At 34.6% G+C, this 17,900-nt stretch overlaps 1 protein-coding gene across 3 annotated transcripts in view; it reads left to right on the top strand.

Annotated features, from left to right (window-relative positions):
* LOC145680751 (uncharacterized) overlaps window positions 1-17,343 on the top strand; it is a 35,916-nt gene extending 18,573 nt beyond the window's left edge. For 2 of the 3 annotated variants that reach the window (XR_014130667.1, XR_014130668.1), the window contains exons 4-6: window positions 2,917-3,041; window positions 13,118-16,812; window positions 16,883-17,343. Coding sequence is in view for 1 of the 3 variants with exons in the window: in XM_081751721.1 (XP_081607847.1) it covers window positions 2,917-3,041; window positions 13,118-13,730 (738 nt within the window). In the remaining 2 variants the exon portion in view is untranslated. Of the gene's footprint in view, window positions 1-2,916; window positions 3,042-13,117 lie in introns of all 3 variants that reach the window. The other variant, XM_081751721.1, reaches the window with a different exon arrangement.
* Window positions 17,344-17,900: the final 557 nt, after the last annotated feature.

The raw sequence follows: 17,900 nt of genomic DNA, 5'->3' as shown, positions 1-17,900 counted from the left end.
AGTTGCGGCTTCTCTGGTTTCAATATAAGGGGTTTCCAAAAACTTTGACTCACTCTGTATATATATATATATATATATATATATAAAGATTACTTGTACGTCTTGAACTATTTTCTTGTTAAATTTTAATCTTTGATGATGAATAATGTTTACACAAAATATATTCCCTGAGTGTGTTTTGTTAGTAGCTGGAGTGGAAAGCATTAGAGATGAGAGTAATTTTACTTTTCTTTGCTTTTAGTTTATGTATTTTCTGGGTTATGTATTTCGTACATTACTGTACCAACACAGTCTTGATGACAATTGTACTTACATGTACATGTACGCTTCACATATTTATTTATATATTTTCTTCAAATTTAAATAGGTAGTGGTAAGTACAATTTTCATTTTTTTGGCAAAGTTATGCTCAACCTTCAATCCTATTTTTTGGTGAACGAACAATTTTATCACAAGTTGGCTGTCAACAAGGTGATCCAGCTGGTCCAGTGCTTTTTAGTCTGGCCATCCACCCAATAGTTCGCACTTTATCGTCTGAACTAAATATCTTCTACTTGGATGACGGTAGCTTAGGTGGTTCTCCACAGTCAGTTTACCAAGACATGAAGACTGTGATAGAAGAATCAAAGAAACTTGGTCTTGAAGTTAACCCGTCTAAATGCGAACTTTTTTTCACATCTGGGAATCCAGACAAAGAAGTCGAATCCCAGTTTCAAGAATTGCTACCTGGGATACGGACGGTACTCAAAAGTGAATTAACTCTCTTGGGATCACCTCTCCTTGATGATGGATATGAGGAAAATTTTGATGAGCATTTAAATAGATTAAAAACAATAGCTCAGCGTCTGAAGACTTTACCAGCGCATATTGCCTTTTTTCTACTTAAGAATTGCCTGGGAATACCGAAACTTATCTACTTTTTACGCACCACTCCCACATGGTCCATGCCTTCCAAAGTACTTCAGCTTGATAATTGCCTGAAATATGCACTTCAGTCTATCATCAATTATTCTTTGAATGAAAATCAATGGACTCAAGCAAGCTTACCAATTCGCTGAGGAGGTTTAAGCGTAAGAAAAGTCTCTGATTTAAGCCTTCCAGCTTTCCTGTCCTCATCTTTTGGAGCGAAGCCACTTGTCTCCAACATACTAAATATACCAGTTGACAAAGTGGAAATTCATCACCTGACGGAGGGATTGGAGATATAGAATGGTATATACAATAATGAGACTCCTGCCGTGTTGGACTCACAACAGAATTGGGATAAAATTATATTAACAGCAATAATTGATAAAGAATTGGTCCCTGAAAATACATATGATATAGCCCGTTTTAAATCCTTACAAAGAAAAGAATCTGGTGCATGGCTACAGGCAACACCGTCAAAAAATATTGGAACTTTCTTGGACAACAGCACGTTTCAAATTTGTGTCGCTCTACGTCTCGGTTTAAATATCTGCCATAGTTTCAAATGTACATGTCAAGAACAGGTTGATGAAAAAGGTTTACATGCGTTAAGCTGTTCTAGGAGTGGAGGTCGAATTTCTCGTCATGGAGAACTGAATAATATAATAAGACGAGCTCTTGCCAGCATTGATGTCCCAAGTATTTTAGAACCATCTGGAATGTCTCGAGATGATGGGAAACGACCAGATGGAGTAACATTAACCCCTTGGAAAATGGGGCAATGACTGGTATGGGACGTTACATGTGTTGACACTTTTGCACCTTCCCATTTACCTTCAACATGTAAAGAGGCAGGAAATGCTGCTGAGACAGCCTGTAAACGAAAACACACCAAATATTCAAAATTAAAAGATCATATGTTCATCGCCTTTGCTACAGAAACTATGGGAGTTTTTAGCCGGGAAGCTAGGGAGTTCCTAAAGGAAATTGGGTCGAACTTAAACCTCAAGACGGGAGATACGAGAAGTGCACAATTTTTACTTCAGCGAATTAGTTTAGCAATACAGAGAGGTAATGCGGTCAGCATTTTAAGTTCCTTCCCTTCTTCAAAAATGGAAGAAGTTTTTTATTTGAGATGAACCTGAATTTATGAACACTTTTGACTGAAAAGTTTATAAACTAAATTTTGTCAACTCCGTGATATTTTCTCCTGTTACTTCCAAACATGTGGAGGATGGACTTATTCGCTATTTTTAGTTATGAAGTTAATTTGTTCTATACACACACACACACAAAGTACTAGTTGCATTTTCCATCATTGTTACTGTCATTATCCTTATTATTTATTTTGTAAAGTATATGTAGCAACCAGCAAGTAATATGTACTTTACATATGCAAAAAAAAAAAAAAAAAAAAAAAAATATATATATATATATATATATATATATATATATATATATATATAAAATTTTTAAATTTGTAATATGTAACAATATCATACAATTACATTGTTAATACATGTTAATAGTCAATGCAATTTTACAATTCTATTGATCTTTATATAAAATAAAATAAAAAAAGGTAGTGGTAAGTGTATGTGAAAATGAACAAATCTTTCTTGGAATTAAAAATATAAAATATTTTGTTGCTTGATGCATTTGAAGTGAGTGATACATCCATGGTAATAAGCTTTGAAATACGTGTTAATAAGTGTCTAAAAACTTTAATTTAGCTTCAGATTCAAATAAATAAAACTTATTTCTTTAAATACCAAAATATGAAGTTAATAGTAATTATAACAAGTTTATATTTTAACATGCAGGAAAGTAACGCCGGTGAAATAATAAAAATTAATGGATTATTACTGGTTTGTTTAGCATCGGGTAACATTCGCTCACAAAGAAAGTAAGGAGAAAGTTTACCAGGATCCAATGTCCGAGCCTGTGAAGAAGCACTTCCCCAAAGGCTGAAATGAAATTAATTTTATTAATTTCTTTTTCTTGCTTCAGAATCAAAGTAATGGCGCTATGATGCTGAACAATTTCCAACCACATGGAAGAGTATTCTTTTCAAATACAGCACCCAATGCAGTAATGTGTCCTTCATTTCCTGGAGCTTATCAATTCAGACCAAGGTATGAGTAATAGTACATCACTGTTTAGAATTTTGAAAAAAGTAATGAACATGAATTTGATGTGTGTTTATTTCATTTTACAATATTTCTTCTCGAAATCCTCGGTGTTACTGATCCATTCTACAGTATTAACTAATTAGGGTGTCTTTCAGGATTTGTCATGACTCGTCACACAAGCTTGTATAATAAAAGTATTACATGTATTGTAACGTATAATTTAAAATAGGTATGGAATTGACCTAACATTTCATGTATTGGAAACCCATTTTTTGGGGAATATTGAGCAAATATATTCTTGTCTTTCCACGAAATACGCAGAAGCATATTACTTACAACATTGTAGCTGGTTTGATAATTTGTAAGCTAATGTTCGTTAAATCCTGTATCAATTACTTCCGTAGCATCATCTTGTTTATTAGGCATCTCCTAAAAGATTTTATAGAAGATTCATGTGTGTGGATGCCGCGTGGAATATCTTTTTGAATTTCTGATGTAACAAAACTAAAATTTCATAATAGTTTTAATTGTCCTAATTTTTATTTTATTTTTTAAAGAACGAATTCATTTTAAAACACTATCATGTCAATTACTAAATATTTTGTAAATGGTTGCCGCGACATTTGTATATAGTCATGTTCAGAGACACTTGCGTACTCCAGTATCTGAAGTTTCATGACCAGGCCCGCAACACCGGGCCTTGAGGAGGGCTAGCTTCCTCTTAAATTTTCCTTGCCCTTTACCCCAGACTGCAGTGCGTCATGATGTGCTATATTAATTTTAAAATATCGTTTAGGTATATGTAAGAGATGCTTCATTTTAAATTTATTTCAAGCTGTTTAAAAATACACGTGATTAAGTGTAGAAAACAGTGATGGATAGGAAGAATACAGTCTATTTAAGTTTTTATTTATTTATTTATTTATTTATTTTATAAACAAATTTGCTGGTAATGCCTCAGCAACTTCATGGATAAAATTAACGAGTGGAGTTGAATGACGATAATCGTAGTAAGCGGAATGGCGCGAAACATACGGATTTAGAAAAGGTTGAAGTTAGGAAGGATACAAAAGAAGTGGAAAAACTCGCGAATTCTCACTAAAGTTGGGACGTTTTGTGTGTGTCTGGGAGACATCCATTGACTAGCAAGTGAAAATGAGAACCGACAGGGAAGATTTTTTTTTCCCCAAGGCAGATTGGAGTAAGTTTTCTTATTTTGTAATTTGTTAGAGCAGAGAATAAAAAGAATGGATATAGTTGAATTTTAAATTTAATCGCTACTGTCGTCGAACACATGCCCACAAATATGCAAAATTTTGGAAGAAATTTGCTACTTAATCAATGCAATATTATGTTTCCCATAGTTTTTTGTAAAGTGAATAGCAGTGGAGTTTTTACACATCCTTTGTACATCCGATATCCTTTGATATGCTGTTCTTTTTCTGTGTATTTTTACTTTCGAGTAAGTATGGGACAGTGAAAATGATAGAATTGGAAATATCAAAACGCAGTAAAACAACAGTCCAGTTTAATTTATATTTCGAAGCGTAATTATTATTTTTTCGCTCATAAAATCCAAAAATACTAATCGTTGATTAATTGTATTACTGATAAAAAGAACATTACACGACAGAAGTGCAGAGCATGAACAAGTTCTTCCTCTTCTTCTAGTTAAAAAAAAGTTTCATTAAATGTATTTGCTTTAGATTATTTTATAGTTTATGATCAGTTCGAAATTAATATAAATTTGGTTAGCATTATCGCGGTTTTGACAGAAATACGACAATAAATTTATTTTATACTTAAATTTGACGATATTGAGAGTATTTAACAATTTTGAATAACTAAATATTTCAGATAATAATATTATAAATTATGACTATTACGTGTATAAATAATCTTTCGAATTTATAAACAAAATGTTACATTTTCTTCGTTCTTTTTCGTCAGGGAATTAGGTAAGGAGAAAACATGTTATTGAATACATTCACTGGAATAGAAGTTACTTAAAAACAATCTGTAACAAAAGCATTCGTCGAAGTTCTGCGAATAAGTTTATTGTATATTTCGTAAATAAATAGAATGTGTTGGTAATAACTACAGTATGACTTAAATTAATAAATGGGAGCGAAAAAGTTTGATGCGGTGATCCGTATATTTTATTTTATAAATTTTTAAATATACATTGTAATAGATTTCTTGGATATTATTATTATTAAATAGTAAAGAGTATCATGCATACTTATTCTAATCTAATCTTTCTTCATTGTACATACAATCACTAAATAGTAAGAATAGTATAAAGAATTTCCCACTCTTACTTTGCTCAAGTTAAGGATAAGACAGTTTAATATTTGGTGCGAAAGAAACTGTGGCAAAGGTAAAAGGTTTTCAAAGAAAATTAATAGTTCCATTCCATTACATTACGAACTACTGAAAACAAAGTTCAATTAATAGAATTTCATTATAGGAAGCCTCTCAAGCATCCAATAGGAGTGTTAGTTTTTGTACATTTTATATGTAATATGGGTTAATAATATTTTTATATATTAGTACTATTATTAGAATAGAGAGCTAGAGTAAAGATATATAATGAGAATTGTGGTTACCACATTGTCTGAGTACTCCTTCAAACTTTCGTGCCTGACTGCAGGCCTGTTCATGTGTAGACAAGATAAAATACATGACATTCTTAATTCACTCTTTGTGTGTAGTTTTTCGACCCATTTCATGCTAATACTCTGGAGTAAGTATCGCGCAGAAAATAAGTTTTAAGTGATTTGAAAAGTTAAAATACTTCATAACATTTTTATGTTTTGAATTAATTAGTAGCTGGAAGTTGTATGTTACATTCCCAGATTAAATTGCTAATTTAAACAAGAGGTTAAAAAACGAGTTCCTTTCCCCTGATAGTATTCAAATCCAATGTGCACAAATTTGTGTGTTCCCTCTGTGAAGTTGATGCCACTTTCCTGTATTGTTTCTTGTGGTTGCCAGGTTGTTAATTGTGAAAATGTAAGCCTTTTTCCTTCCCAATTCTCACAGGTCTGCACACACGGAAATGCATGTTCCCTACACACTGTTACAGAAAGTAACATACATAGATACAACAGTAGACCATCTAGTAGTTGCCACCAAAGAAATATGTGATTGACATGTAGGGAACGGTCATAAGAATTGACAGAAAAGAAGTTACACATATTAAGTGATACATGATTTCGGCCTGTAGGGACACAAGATCACTAAGAGAGAAAGGCAGGTACATTGTTGTAATGCATAACCTTGAACAGAAAGCAATAAAGAAAGATGCTCATCTTGTAGACTCAGAAAAGTACTCAAAGTATTTTGCGCAACATGAGTTATGTAACAAAATAATTCACCACTACAGTATTATATCAATGTTATATACAACAACATTTATAAAATACTGCATATTTTATATCGTGCTTTGTGTTCTCTGTGGGTTCTAGGCCACATTTGTGTCAGTATATGGAACAATTCATAATACTTGGTGAAATACAGTATCGTTCCTTTCTTTTAATAAGTAACGAACTACCTTTATAGCGTAAGGAGCTTCAAGCCTTATCGTAAGAGAGAGAGAATCTCTCCATTGGATGCTATCATTTGTACAAACAAAAATCACTTTGGATTACTACACACCTCTCACATCTTCTGTACAGTGTTATTCTCCTAACTTTTTGGTCTACTCCTCAGACTTTCATTACAATTCTGCACATTATACGTGTATTTCCGTTGCTCGCAATATGTTCCTTCCATCTTAAACATCTCGTGTATTATCAGTGAGATATTGGTTGATCTGCATTGTTGTGACGTCCTCATTGTGTAAGCTTCTAAATTCACTCGTTTGTTCGTCACTTTTTGTAGAGTGTATTGTTCGATTGCTCTTTAAGGAATTTCTTGGGCAACTTTGGATTTACAACATGTTGGTTAAAGTGAGGAAATGCTTTACTTCAGAGATGTTTGTATACTGAGTGCATACTGAATTGCGATCACCCCACCATATAAGGAAGTGTGGCCAGCAGCCGAGCTGATTACATAATCACCTGACTGGTAGTATTACAGAGAAAGAACACACTTGAGGCTACATGCTGGCAGACAGCACACTGTTATAATAGGAGGTGGACAGGATTTATCTGCATTGCAATAGGGCATGATTGGGGTACCCGAGCAATAGGTGCGTCAATAACCCACACAGCAATACTTGTCGTATGCGCCCGTTCCTGTGTAGTGAAGGTGTACAAGGAATGGAAAGAAAATGGGGTAACGGTCTCCAAGAGATAGAACTGCAGGGGGTACGGAAGTTCAAAACGTGGGGTGAGTGTAGCGTCAAACAACTCGTGACAGCAAAACGAACTATCACTGGCCGGGAATTACGTGACCAATACAACGGTGGATGCACAACACCCATATTCCATGCAACTATACAGCATATACTGGCACGCATGACATTCACAACAAACTACCCACTCCTTATGACTCATAACCGCCGACTTCGTAGCGCTTGGGCACAGAACATGCTAATTAGACCGCAGATGATTGGAAAAGAGTGTGTTCCGATAAATCACGGTTTGTGCTACTCCTCTTGGACAGGCGTGTGCATGTGTGATGCCAACAGCACGAAGCTATGGACCCCTCGTGCATGGTGCGTACTGTACAGGCAGATGGGGGCGGCTGTATGGTTTGGGAATGCTTCTATTGATAAAGACTGGGACCGTTGGTGTGCATGGATCACAGCGAGACATCCGCTGTGTACCTGCATGAGTTACAAGATCACGTAAACCCTACAATGCAACGTTTCTACTCACATGAAAACGGTATATTTTCCAGGATGACAGTGCACGGTGCCACCAAACCAGGACTGTACTTGCTTGGGGTAAGAAATATTTCACGGAACTGTAGCATATGAATTGACCCCATAACTCACCGGATCTTAATCCTATGTTGTGGAACATTTATGGGATGTTGTGGAACGAGTTCTTCGCACCATGACTCCTGCACCAACATCTTTGAGCTCATTGTGGGCTGCCAACAGGAATATATGGTGTCAAATCCCCATGGAAACATATCAGGAACTACCAGAAGCTATGCCACGTCGTGTCCAGGCCGTCTCCTAAGCGAAAGGTGGAGCTTCAAAGTATTATATAGGTGGTCGCAACTCAATGAGCACTCAGTGTATAATGATATTGTAAAATTCTATTTCCATACTGTAATGGACAAACAATATTGCTTTTTTTTTGTGTGTGTGTGTGTGTGTTTTTAATAACTTTAAAATATGGTTATATGGTTCCCTACTAAATTTTTAGATACATCTAAATTCAGTGGAAATTATAGTTATATATCCGTAGTTAAGAGGAAATGTTTCCTCTTAAACTCTGTTTGTGGGTACCATATTCACAGGTTTACTTCTAATGGTATCTCAATAAAATAGCTGGTTAAATAAATCCTTCTGATTGTGCATTACATAAATTCGGTTTTCTTACCAATTCGCAGCACTTTGAGCACAAAATTTATAATGAATATGTCGTTTATGGTATTTATACAGAATAAACTTCTCAAGTAATACAAAAATAATGCACAGATATTGATCAAAATATTGAAAATACCAAAAAAGTAACTTATCTGATTAATACGGCGTAGGATATCAGGTGCTCTGATTCGTCGTGTATATATACTTATATATATAAACGTATATATATATATATTATATATATATATAATATATATAAAATAAAGAATGTGTGTGTGAGTGAGGCAGGAATGAATAAATATATCTGCTTTGGATTCCGAGCTCCAGAATTGACTTCAGGTACTCTATACTGTTGATGTGTGAGGATTTTACGGACCAGGGAAGGTGTTGTATTTGATCCCTATATTTATCGAACCACACCTCGACAGCTCCAGTGAGCCCAGTGAACCATAAAATGCATGTGGTCACTTAATCACTGACTAATGCGCTCTGTGAACTTAATCATAGGACCCTCAGAATACCAGGAAATCCCCCCCCCCCCCTAGCATCACAAAATCACCGCCATGTTTCACGGTAAGGAGAAAACAGTTCAAAACAGTAGTTTTCAAACTTGCGGCACGTCACCATGGGGAGGCGCGATGACCTAAAAGAATCCTACAAAGGAACATATTTATAATGCAACACGCATACTTAATTCTGCACCCTTTTTCCTTAGTAATACATAGTGGACTGAGCCATTGTATCACCTCTGTTCCACATACGATCAGCGATGACTCACCTTTGGGTTAAACGTGTATAATGCTTGTTAGATGACAACTAACGATCGTATACTTTATCTCTGTAGAATAGTATGTCTTCTTAAAAGATCTTTGGAATAACGCGCGACGTCATGGTAGCTGAATTTTTCTTTATCTTAATTTTCTGTTATTATTTTTGAGACGATACTTGAGTTTTAATCTTTTCTAAAGTGCTACCGCCATTCACGAATAGTGTTATTTGTTTTATTTTCATTTTTTCAGATGTTTCAGTTCGACTTGGTTCTTCCTCCTTTCGTTGCCATAGTTTGTCTTTAGGAAATATGATGAACGTTATTTGAACTTCAGTTTTATCAATACTACTGTTAGTAATGAAGAAGGCCTCAGTGCATGATTTGTTTGAAAGTGTTGGCTGCAGATAGCATGGTACCCAATAAGTTGAATCGGCATTTAGAAACTGCGTACATCAATTTACAACGTAAGAACCGGGAATATTTTCCCCGTAAAATAACAGAAGTGGAACGAAAGGAAAGGCCATTTTCTCTGCAAAGCCCTTCTAGCTTCGTACAAAATAGCATATCGTGTGGCACAATGCAAGAAATCCCACACTATAGCTGAGGAACTGATTTTGCCGGCAGCAATTGATATGGTCTCGATTATGGTTGGTGAATCTGCTGTTAAAAAACTGAAAAGTGTATCTTTGTCTGACAGCACAGTTAGTCGTCGAATAATGACCTTGCCAACGATATCAATCAATAATTAATCCAACAACTAAGGGGGAAGAATTCGCGATTCAAATCGATGAGGCAACTGATATTAACAGCGATGCGAACTTGATCTGCTATGTGAGATTCATAGCCGAATCTCATAAAATTCTTCTAAGATCTTTTGTTTTGTGAGAATATCGCACTTGAAACAACAGAAGAACAAGTAGTTAGAAATTGTGGACAAGTTCATAGAAAGAAACAAACTGAACTGGAGGAAATGTACAGGAATATGCACAAATAGTGTTCGCTCCATGTGAGGACGTTATCAAGGATTACAAGCTCTCATACGTATGAAGGCCTCTAATACACACTGGATTCTCTGCATTATACACAGGGAATCCCTTGCTTCCAAGAATCTCAGTAGTAACTTAAACGACACACAGTCATTAGTAACAGAAGTTGTGAACTACGTCAAAAGAAAAAAAAATAATAATAAATAAATAAATATGTGCTGATATGGGAACTGAGCACACATTCTCTCCTGTATTGTTGCAACTTCTGGTTGGTGGTCCCTCGGCAATGTAATTTTCCGTGTTTTTGAACTGAAACAGGAACCGTACTCGTATCTTGTGGATGAAAATCATCCCAGTGCTGAAAATTTAATCGATTCTGCCTTTCTTCAGAAGCTGGCATGCCTTTGTGATATTTCTGAGAAACTAAATGTTTTGAGTGTGTGTTTACAAGGGAATGAAACACATTTTGCAGTTGTGAGACAAGGCGTCAGGCTTCAAAAGGAAGTTGCTGCTTTGGAAGAGAAGCATTGAAGACGGGAACATTAGTGACTGCTTTCCTACACTAAACAAATTGTTAGAAGAAACCGGGGACCACCTAAATGAAGAAATCAAATCAATGTTTAAGGAACACTTAATATAACCTTATGTCCAATTCGAGAAGTACTTTTCAGAGGACACAGCACAACCGGGTCGTCAATTCATTTAACGCAGAAAATCCACCAAATTTCACCATCCGAAAAGAACAGTTTATTGATCTTTCTTCAGATAGCACATTGAAGACCAAGTTACCCTCTGCATCGTTGACTGAATTTTGGAGTTCAGTGAAGAATGAATATCCGGAATTAAGTAAGAAGGCCTTGCGAGTGATCCTTCCTTTTGCAACTTCCTATCTCTGCGAAACCGGATTTTCAGCCATGGTGGTGATCCAATCCAAATATAGGTGAAAAATAAATCTCAGGACAGAGATACGACTTCCATTTCAAAACGTGTGCCGGGATTTAATAAATCGTGTGAATCAAAAGAAGCTCAACATTTAAATGTGCTGGTTTTTACTATTTAAATTCCTTCGCTGCTCGTATTTTTCAATTTTAACATAAATATTTGACTTATCACAACTCATAATTATTACACTAAAAGGCTAATAACATTAAAAGGTGTAGTCAGTGTGTACAACGTAGATCACTTGTGTTAATGAGATATTTTCATTAGTGATTAATAAATGAAATATAGTTTATCACAGTGATAGTATTTTTTTTTTTTTAGGGACACATGTATTTATGTTGTTGACATATTTCGTTTTTGGACAGGGGAGGTGCGTTCAGATCTTATTTGTTGAGAGCCTAAACCGCAAAAAGTTTGAAAACCCCTGGTTCAGAACATAAGCTTCTGTAGGTATCCGCCATACATAAACACGATCTTTTGTTGAAAATAAGGTGAAAGAGGTCTCCTCTCTGAATTTTCAATCATCGGCGCTTTTACTTTGTATGTTGTTGGTGCCGCTTTCTTTGCGTTGGCCGTGGTTTGGAGAAAGTTGCAAATTGATCGCGAATGTTCAAAGTATAGAACTCGTATTGGATTGTGGTTGTCACAATAGATTGTTCCAGTGCCGATTGAATTTCGCAGTTACTTTTTTCTGTGTTCGATGTATGGTCCTCAGTGACAATTCCCTTCAGTGTTTTTGAGCTCCCTGAGAACTCAGCGGATCAATGTTAGGCCTCATCTCTACTGGGAAAGGATAAGACATTTAATCTTGTGGATAAGATCCGTAATTTTCTCGAAGCATTCCCGTTTCCTTCCATAATATTAATTCTATCAAATCTTAAACCATCATTCACCTGAACTTACCAGTCGGTTTCTTTAACCAACTATATTTATCAGAATTTTATTATCGTAGGCCTTCGTCTTATGTAGTCTCTATGATGGAAAGACCTTATATTTAAAAAAATATTGCATTAATCATAAATGCAGCTACATGTAATCATGAAGTCTGCAGAGTATTTTCCAAGGGGTAAGTTTGCTAAGGAAGAATAAATCTAGGCGACGACTCTTGAGAATATAATAATATGATAGTAGTTTACATATATATTCGGTAGTTTGCAAAAATAGTGCGTTTCAAATGTATTTAGCACACGTTCCGTTTTGTTCTCACTTTAAAGTGGTAGGTGTACTGTGTTAGCATTTTTCTTTTCCCCTCAAAGATACGAAGGTACTTTATCTTCAAATTTACCTTTGTTCGTGATTCTCATGGTTCTTCATGATCCGAAAAGTTAATGTGTCGTTCGATTGTCGGTAGATTCACAGAACTGTCGACATTGATTCAGTGCTCTGAGAGGAATTGGAGATTACCTGAATTAGAGGGTCAAGGATTAGTAACTCGGATCTAGAAAATCCGAAATAGTGAACGTAGTTTGATACAGTGATCACATGTTTTACGGTAGCACAACTTCTAACTTGAGTTCCTCCGTAGCCTCATGGCTGAAATGTTCGCTTTCGTTGAGTGTGTTCACAGTTGGGATTTTACTTCAGTATTATTGTAGGTTCTATTCTGCACAACACTGGTGTTGCATTAGTACATCATCGAACTGTTAAAATTCGAATATTCGGATAATTTTAATAGCTATATATATATATATATATATATATATATATATATATATATATAAACGTATGGTCTAACTGTACAACACATTACTTAATGTCCAGGTTTATTTCGAAATATTTTCTAATGTCGGTATCCTAAATCAACCTTTTGATTACTGATTTTCTTTTTCGGCTTATTTGACCTTTTACTCATGTAAATTATATGCTGAGATATAATAATGTAACATGCTTTCAGGTCTCCTGGAACTTTTGGTCATGTTCCAGCACCAGGAATACGTTTTACATCAGCATGTACCTCATCAGTGAGAAAGTTGAGTAATGTGTATATCGGAAATTTCGGCAAAACAGACTATGTGAGATTTCGTTATCTTCTGAAGTTATCAAAGTCCCCAGGTGGTTCGTTGGAAGGGAAGAACGCTCTTCTCCAGTTGATAAAGAAGAATGTTGTACTACAGTTCAAAGTGAAACAGGCGGAATTAGCCCACATTGTTTCTGCCAAACAGCAGCAACCAGTACAAAGTTCACCAATACAAGCTGCACCTGAAGTAAGGGACGATGTGTTGGAGTCGCAGGCACGCCAGATTATTTTCGCACTGAAAGGCTCATCGTCCGATCGGGTTCAAGCACTGGATCAACTGCGAAAGGACCCACAGTTGTTGAAAGTTGTTGTTAGGTTGAAGCTAAATGAACAAAATGAGGCTCAGGGCTTGCAACTACAAATGCAACAACTGTCCCTTAAAACAAATGAGGCTAGCAGTACAGAGTCCCCAGTCAACAGTACGCAGGCTGAGACACGTTTAGAAACAGTCGAACAGTTATTGCAGGATTTACAATTAACTTCAACTTGAAGAGCTAAATACAACCAAGCAAGATACCTCTTACTTATATTCATGTATTAGAATTCTTAATTGCACATTGAAACAATGCAACCAATACTGCATTACGTTTGTTTATATGAAATGTGTATGAAAATAATAATATGCGAAAAGGAATTCATAAAAGTACAGAAATTTCCATGTTGTTCAAGTACTAATAAGGAAGTAAGACTGATTAAATTTGAACTACGTATTTATAATTTCGCTTCATAGTTATTAAATATAAGGTGATGCTGTAGATAGTTTTCAGTGTATTTGTTACAGTATTAGGAATTTTGTGTAACCTTTGAAACTGTTGTATGTGGAGAATAAAATTAATGAACTGGCAGTACAAACAACTGTGAATATCATGAGAGTTGTCTATGGTTGTGATTGTTGTGTTCTAAACGAATAGGCAATGAAGAATAAGGATGTATATCAGGTTAATGAGTAATAATTATTCATGTTTAATGTCCATGATTTCATTCATAAGGCGTATATTTATATGTTAATCAATTATTGTACAGTTACAGTAACTATATACAATTCAGTTTTCAGAGACGCCTTTGTTCACGGTGTTTGTTCGTTACAGTATACTTACTATATAATCATACTTATCATTATACACTGAGTAATAACGTTCGTAAAATCTACACAGCATGCTGGGTAGAAATTTTATGTATATTTTACACTTTCCTTCCGTTAGGTGTTATAAATTGCAATGAATAAATATTCAATTCATTTGAACGAAAGCATTTTATACTAGACACATTTGTAGCTTTTTTTTTTAAACCTATAATTTCAGTGTTAGGTATTTTTCAAACAGCATTTTTAGTGTATGTAGATGTTACATATCCCAATGCTTCACTTTTCAGTGGAATTTCCAGACCTGTAATTAGAGATGCAAATTATTTTCAGCTATACTTTTTTTCTCCCATTCACATTTCCTTTTATAATAATTTATAATTTTTACTTTAAGTACAAATTTGGAGGAGTTGAATAGTCATTACAATTTTTAATGTTTTTTCTATGTACAAAAGTACGTCTTCCAGATCTGAAAGAATATTACATTATCATTTATAAGCTTCTGTTCAATTTTGCGAAAGATGTTTTCAGGGCGAAAAGAGTACTTATCTATTTGTATATTACTTTGATATTTAATAACTTTTATTCATGTACTTATTGATTATAACATTATATATACAACTAGAATGTTAACAAATCAGATTCTAAATTTCAGTATGGATAAAGTTGCAGTATGTAGTTTTATAAAGCTCTAAGAGAATATATTCATATATATATATATATATATCTGTTGTAAGGAATTCGAAATAAAATCTATATATGTGGCTTCATTATGAATAACTGGTTTGAAGCTGTATACCTGGGTTTAATTCCCAAAGGGAGTTCATGTAGTTCGCATCTCCTGTTAAGTTGTAGGTCCATGTCTTTTATAACCTAGGCGTTAAAAGCTATGTTAATCTTCGAAGAAATAAAACTTTATAGATACATATGATACTTAAATAGATAAATGGATGAAGGGAAAATATTCCGTAGCAGTCAGTTTTAGAAAGAAAGAGAAGCAAAAGCATATAATGGTTATTTTATGTACGTATTCTATCAGTAGCTATTAAGAGGTAGCAATACGTTAAAGACAACTGCTCCAGAAAAGTGTATTTTTTATCACGAGGTTCAATAATTCATATTGATAACAAATAAAATTTTCTGCAAAGTTTTAGATTATCAATACAGTTATACAGTATATCTATCTGATAACATGATTAATCTATTAATGCACATTGTTTCCTTCAAAATTTCAGAAATCTTTCGAGAAATCGTAGCGGAAATATAATAATGAAGAACACTTTGTTCTTTAGCAGACTCTATCATGCCTCTCAGTTCATGCATTTACTTCAGGTATATCTTATCACGTAACATATTAGAGCAAAATACCAATATATGTGTCCATACGAAAGCCACGAAAAAAAAAAAAAAAAAAGCCATAAAGGGTGTGCGAAAAGTGGGTACAAGTTTCCTGGAAAAATTACAAATACTATCCTTGTGAAGCTCCGGGCTTGAATCTACATGTATCGTACGAGGTACGAATCGTAAAGGAAGTAGCCATTCTCTTGTCTCTGTAATAATTTTCGAAATTAGCTTGCCACTCAAATTTCTTCCAGAATTTATAGGAAAACAATGTCTATTAATTGTTAGGTCTGACAGAGATCTTGATTGTATACGGGTTGGACTATAAGTCACCTGACAGAAATACATTTGAAATTAATTACTTATCAAAACATTAAGTTAGGTTAAATTATGTGACCTCCATAATTTTCAATGCGGAAAATGCCTTTCTTTGTAAGCACAGAACAACATATTACATCATTAATTTGGTAGGTGATGAGGTATCACATTCAGAAGTAATACATTCTAGATTTTTTTCCCCATAAGAAAACTTTACTGTTGAGAGGAAACGCAGTACATATAATTCAATCACATTTTGGTAATTGTGGTCATGTAACTAGCACAATCGAAGTACGAACACGCGTTCATCCTTTTGACAACTTTGCATTCATTGTAAACTTAATTACAAATGACCTATGGTTTAAAGTCATTTCTTACAGCGTATTACACACGAACCAACCTATTATTCACGAATCATGTATTGTCACGACCACATTAACGTATTGCTCATCAGTCAGCTACTGCTACTGTAGTCAGTTAAGAACTGAATAACTGCTAGTGTCAAGCGACTGTCAGGGTCAACAATTTGTACAAAGCTTTGTTTGTTTTACTGTTCTCAACAGGAAAAAAAAAAAAAAGTTGAATTTCGAGTATATTGGTTGGTCGTAATCTTTTTCTGTTACAATTCATTTCTATCTTGAGATATTGCTAATTAAATTGTTTTTATTTTATTTTATATTATTTAATAGCAGAATGAAAAAAATAAACGTATGTAGATATATATATTTGTGTGAGTAATGCTAATTTTTATCGGGTGTGGAAAGCCAGGAGCACCTGGGAGCATTGATCACACACTATCAAATAAAAGCCGTCTAGTCGGCCATAACGGAAGGTGGACAGTAACGACGGAGCATTGATCACACACTATCAAATAAAAGCCGTCTAGTCGGCCATAACGGAAGGTGGACAGTAACGACAGGCAGTTGTGTCCTTGCTATATTAAAAGTGTTTGTATCACACTTAATTTCTCGATGAAACAGGCGGCGAAGATGTTCTGCTAGATATAGTTACAAAATGTGAAATCCGAATTTCCACAACTGAGAAAGGTTTTAGCTTAATCTGTGGTACCAATATATTCGAGTCTAAATATGAATGGACCTTTCTATTAGTTGTGAAAATTTCCCATTTGTACATTCACTTTGTACTGTGTTCATGTATTCTTTGTTAGTAAAACGTAATTTGTTATTGTTAGTGAGAAAATTTTTGTATACTACATATGCTTCTTCTTTAGAACTTAGTTTAATTTTTACTATTTGTATTCCTCACACAAAAAAGATTTATTTTTGAGTACCCGTACATAATACATGTTACCTGTTTATGTATATATGTACAAAATCTTGCAAAATAAAAGTAATAATAATAAATGTGCAGTATAAATCTAGACTTATTGGTCTAACTTCTACTCAGTGATATGTAAGGTGAAATTACAGATCCTTAATTAAGTAGAGTGATTTTCGCTATGGCCACTACGAATTCTTACATGTAATATTTCGATTGAAAAAAAATTAGGGCTCAGGTACGTACAAATTCAAAGCTAACTTGCATATTGAGTGTTCTTGATGCTAGGCTAATGGCACTAATCACGCGTCAGAACGACTCTGCATAAAGCCCACTAAGTCTAAATGTCCTTTTCGTTCTTAATTCAAAATTGTAATCAGAAGTTTCCAGTCAAGCAATTTTATTGTGACAGTTATTTTTTCAACCTTTTACGCAAAATGGATCTACTCTTGAAACATGCATGTTCGGAGCGGCATAGCTCAGCTGTTTATTAACGTAGAAGGACTGTTTAAGTGCCAGATTATAGTGGAAGATTGAAGTTTCCTCGTATCGAATTTGGCATCATGGATCCTATAGGGAGGTGGAGAGGGCCATTGACTTTCGGTAAAATATTGTGGAAATTCTATATATTTTCAATCGCAC

This window comes from Thermobia domestica, chromosome 3, assembly GCF_964235325.1.
Source record: "Thermobia domestica chromosome 3, izTheDome1.hap1.1, whole genome shotgun sequence".
In the NCBI taxonomy this organism is placed as follows: domain Eukaryota; kingdom Metazoa; phylum Arthropoda; class Insecta; order Zygentoma; family Lepismatidae; genus Thermobia; species Thermobia domestica.
The sequence above is the reverse complement of the archived record's forward strand: the minus strand, read 5'-3'. Positions and strand labels throughout refer to the sequence as shown.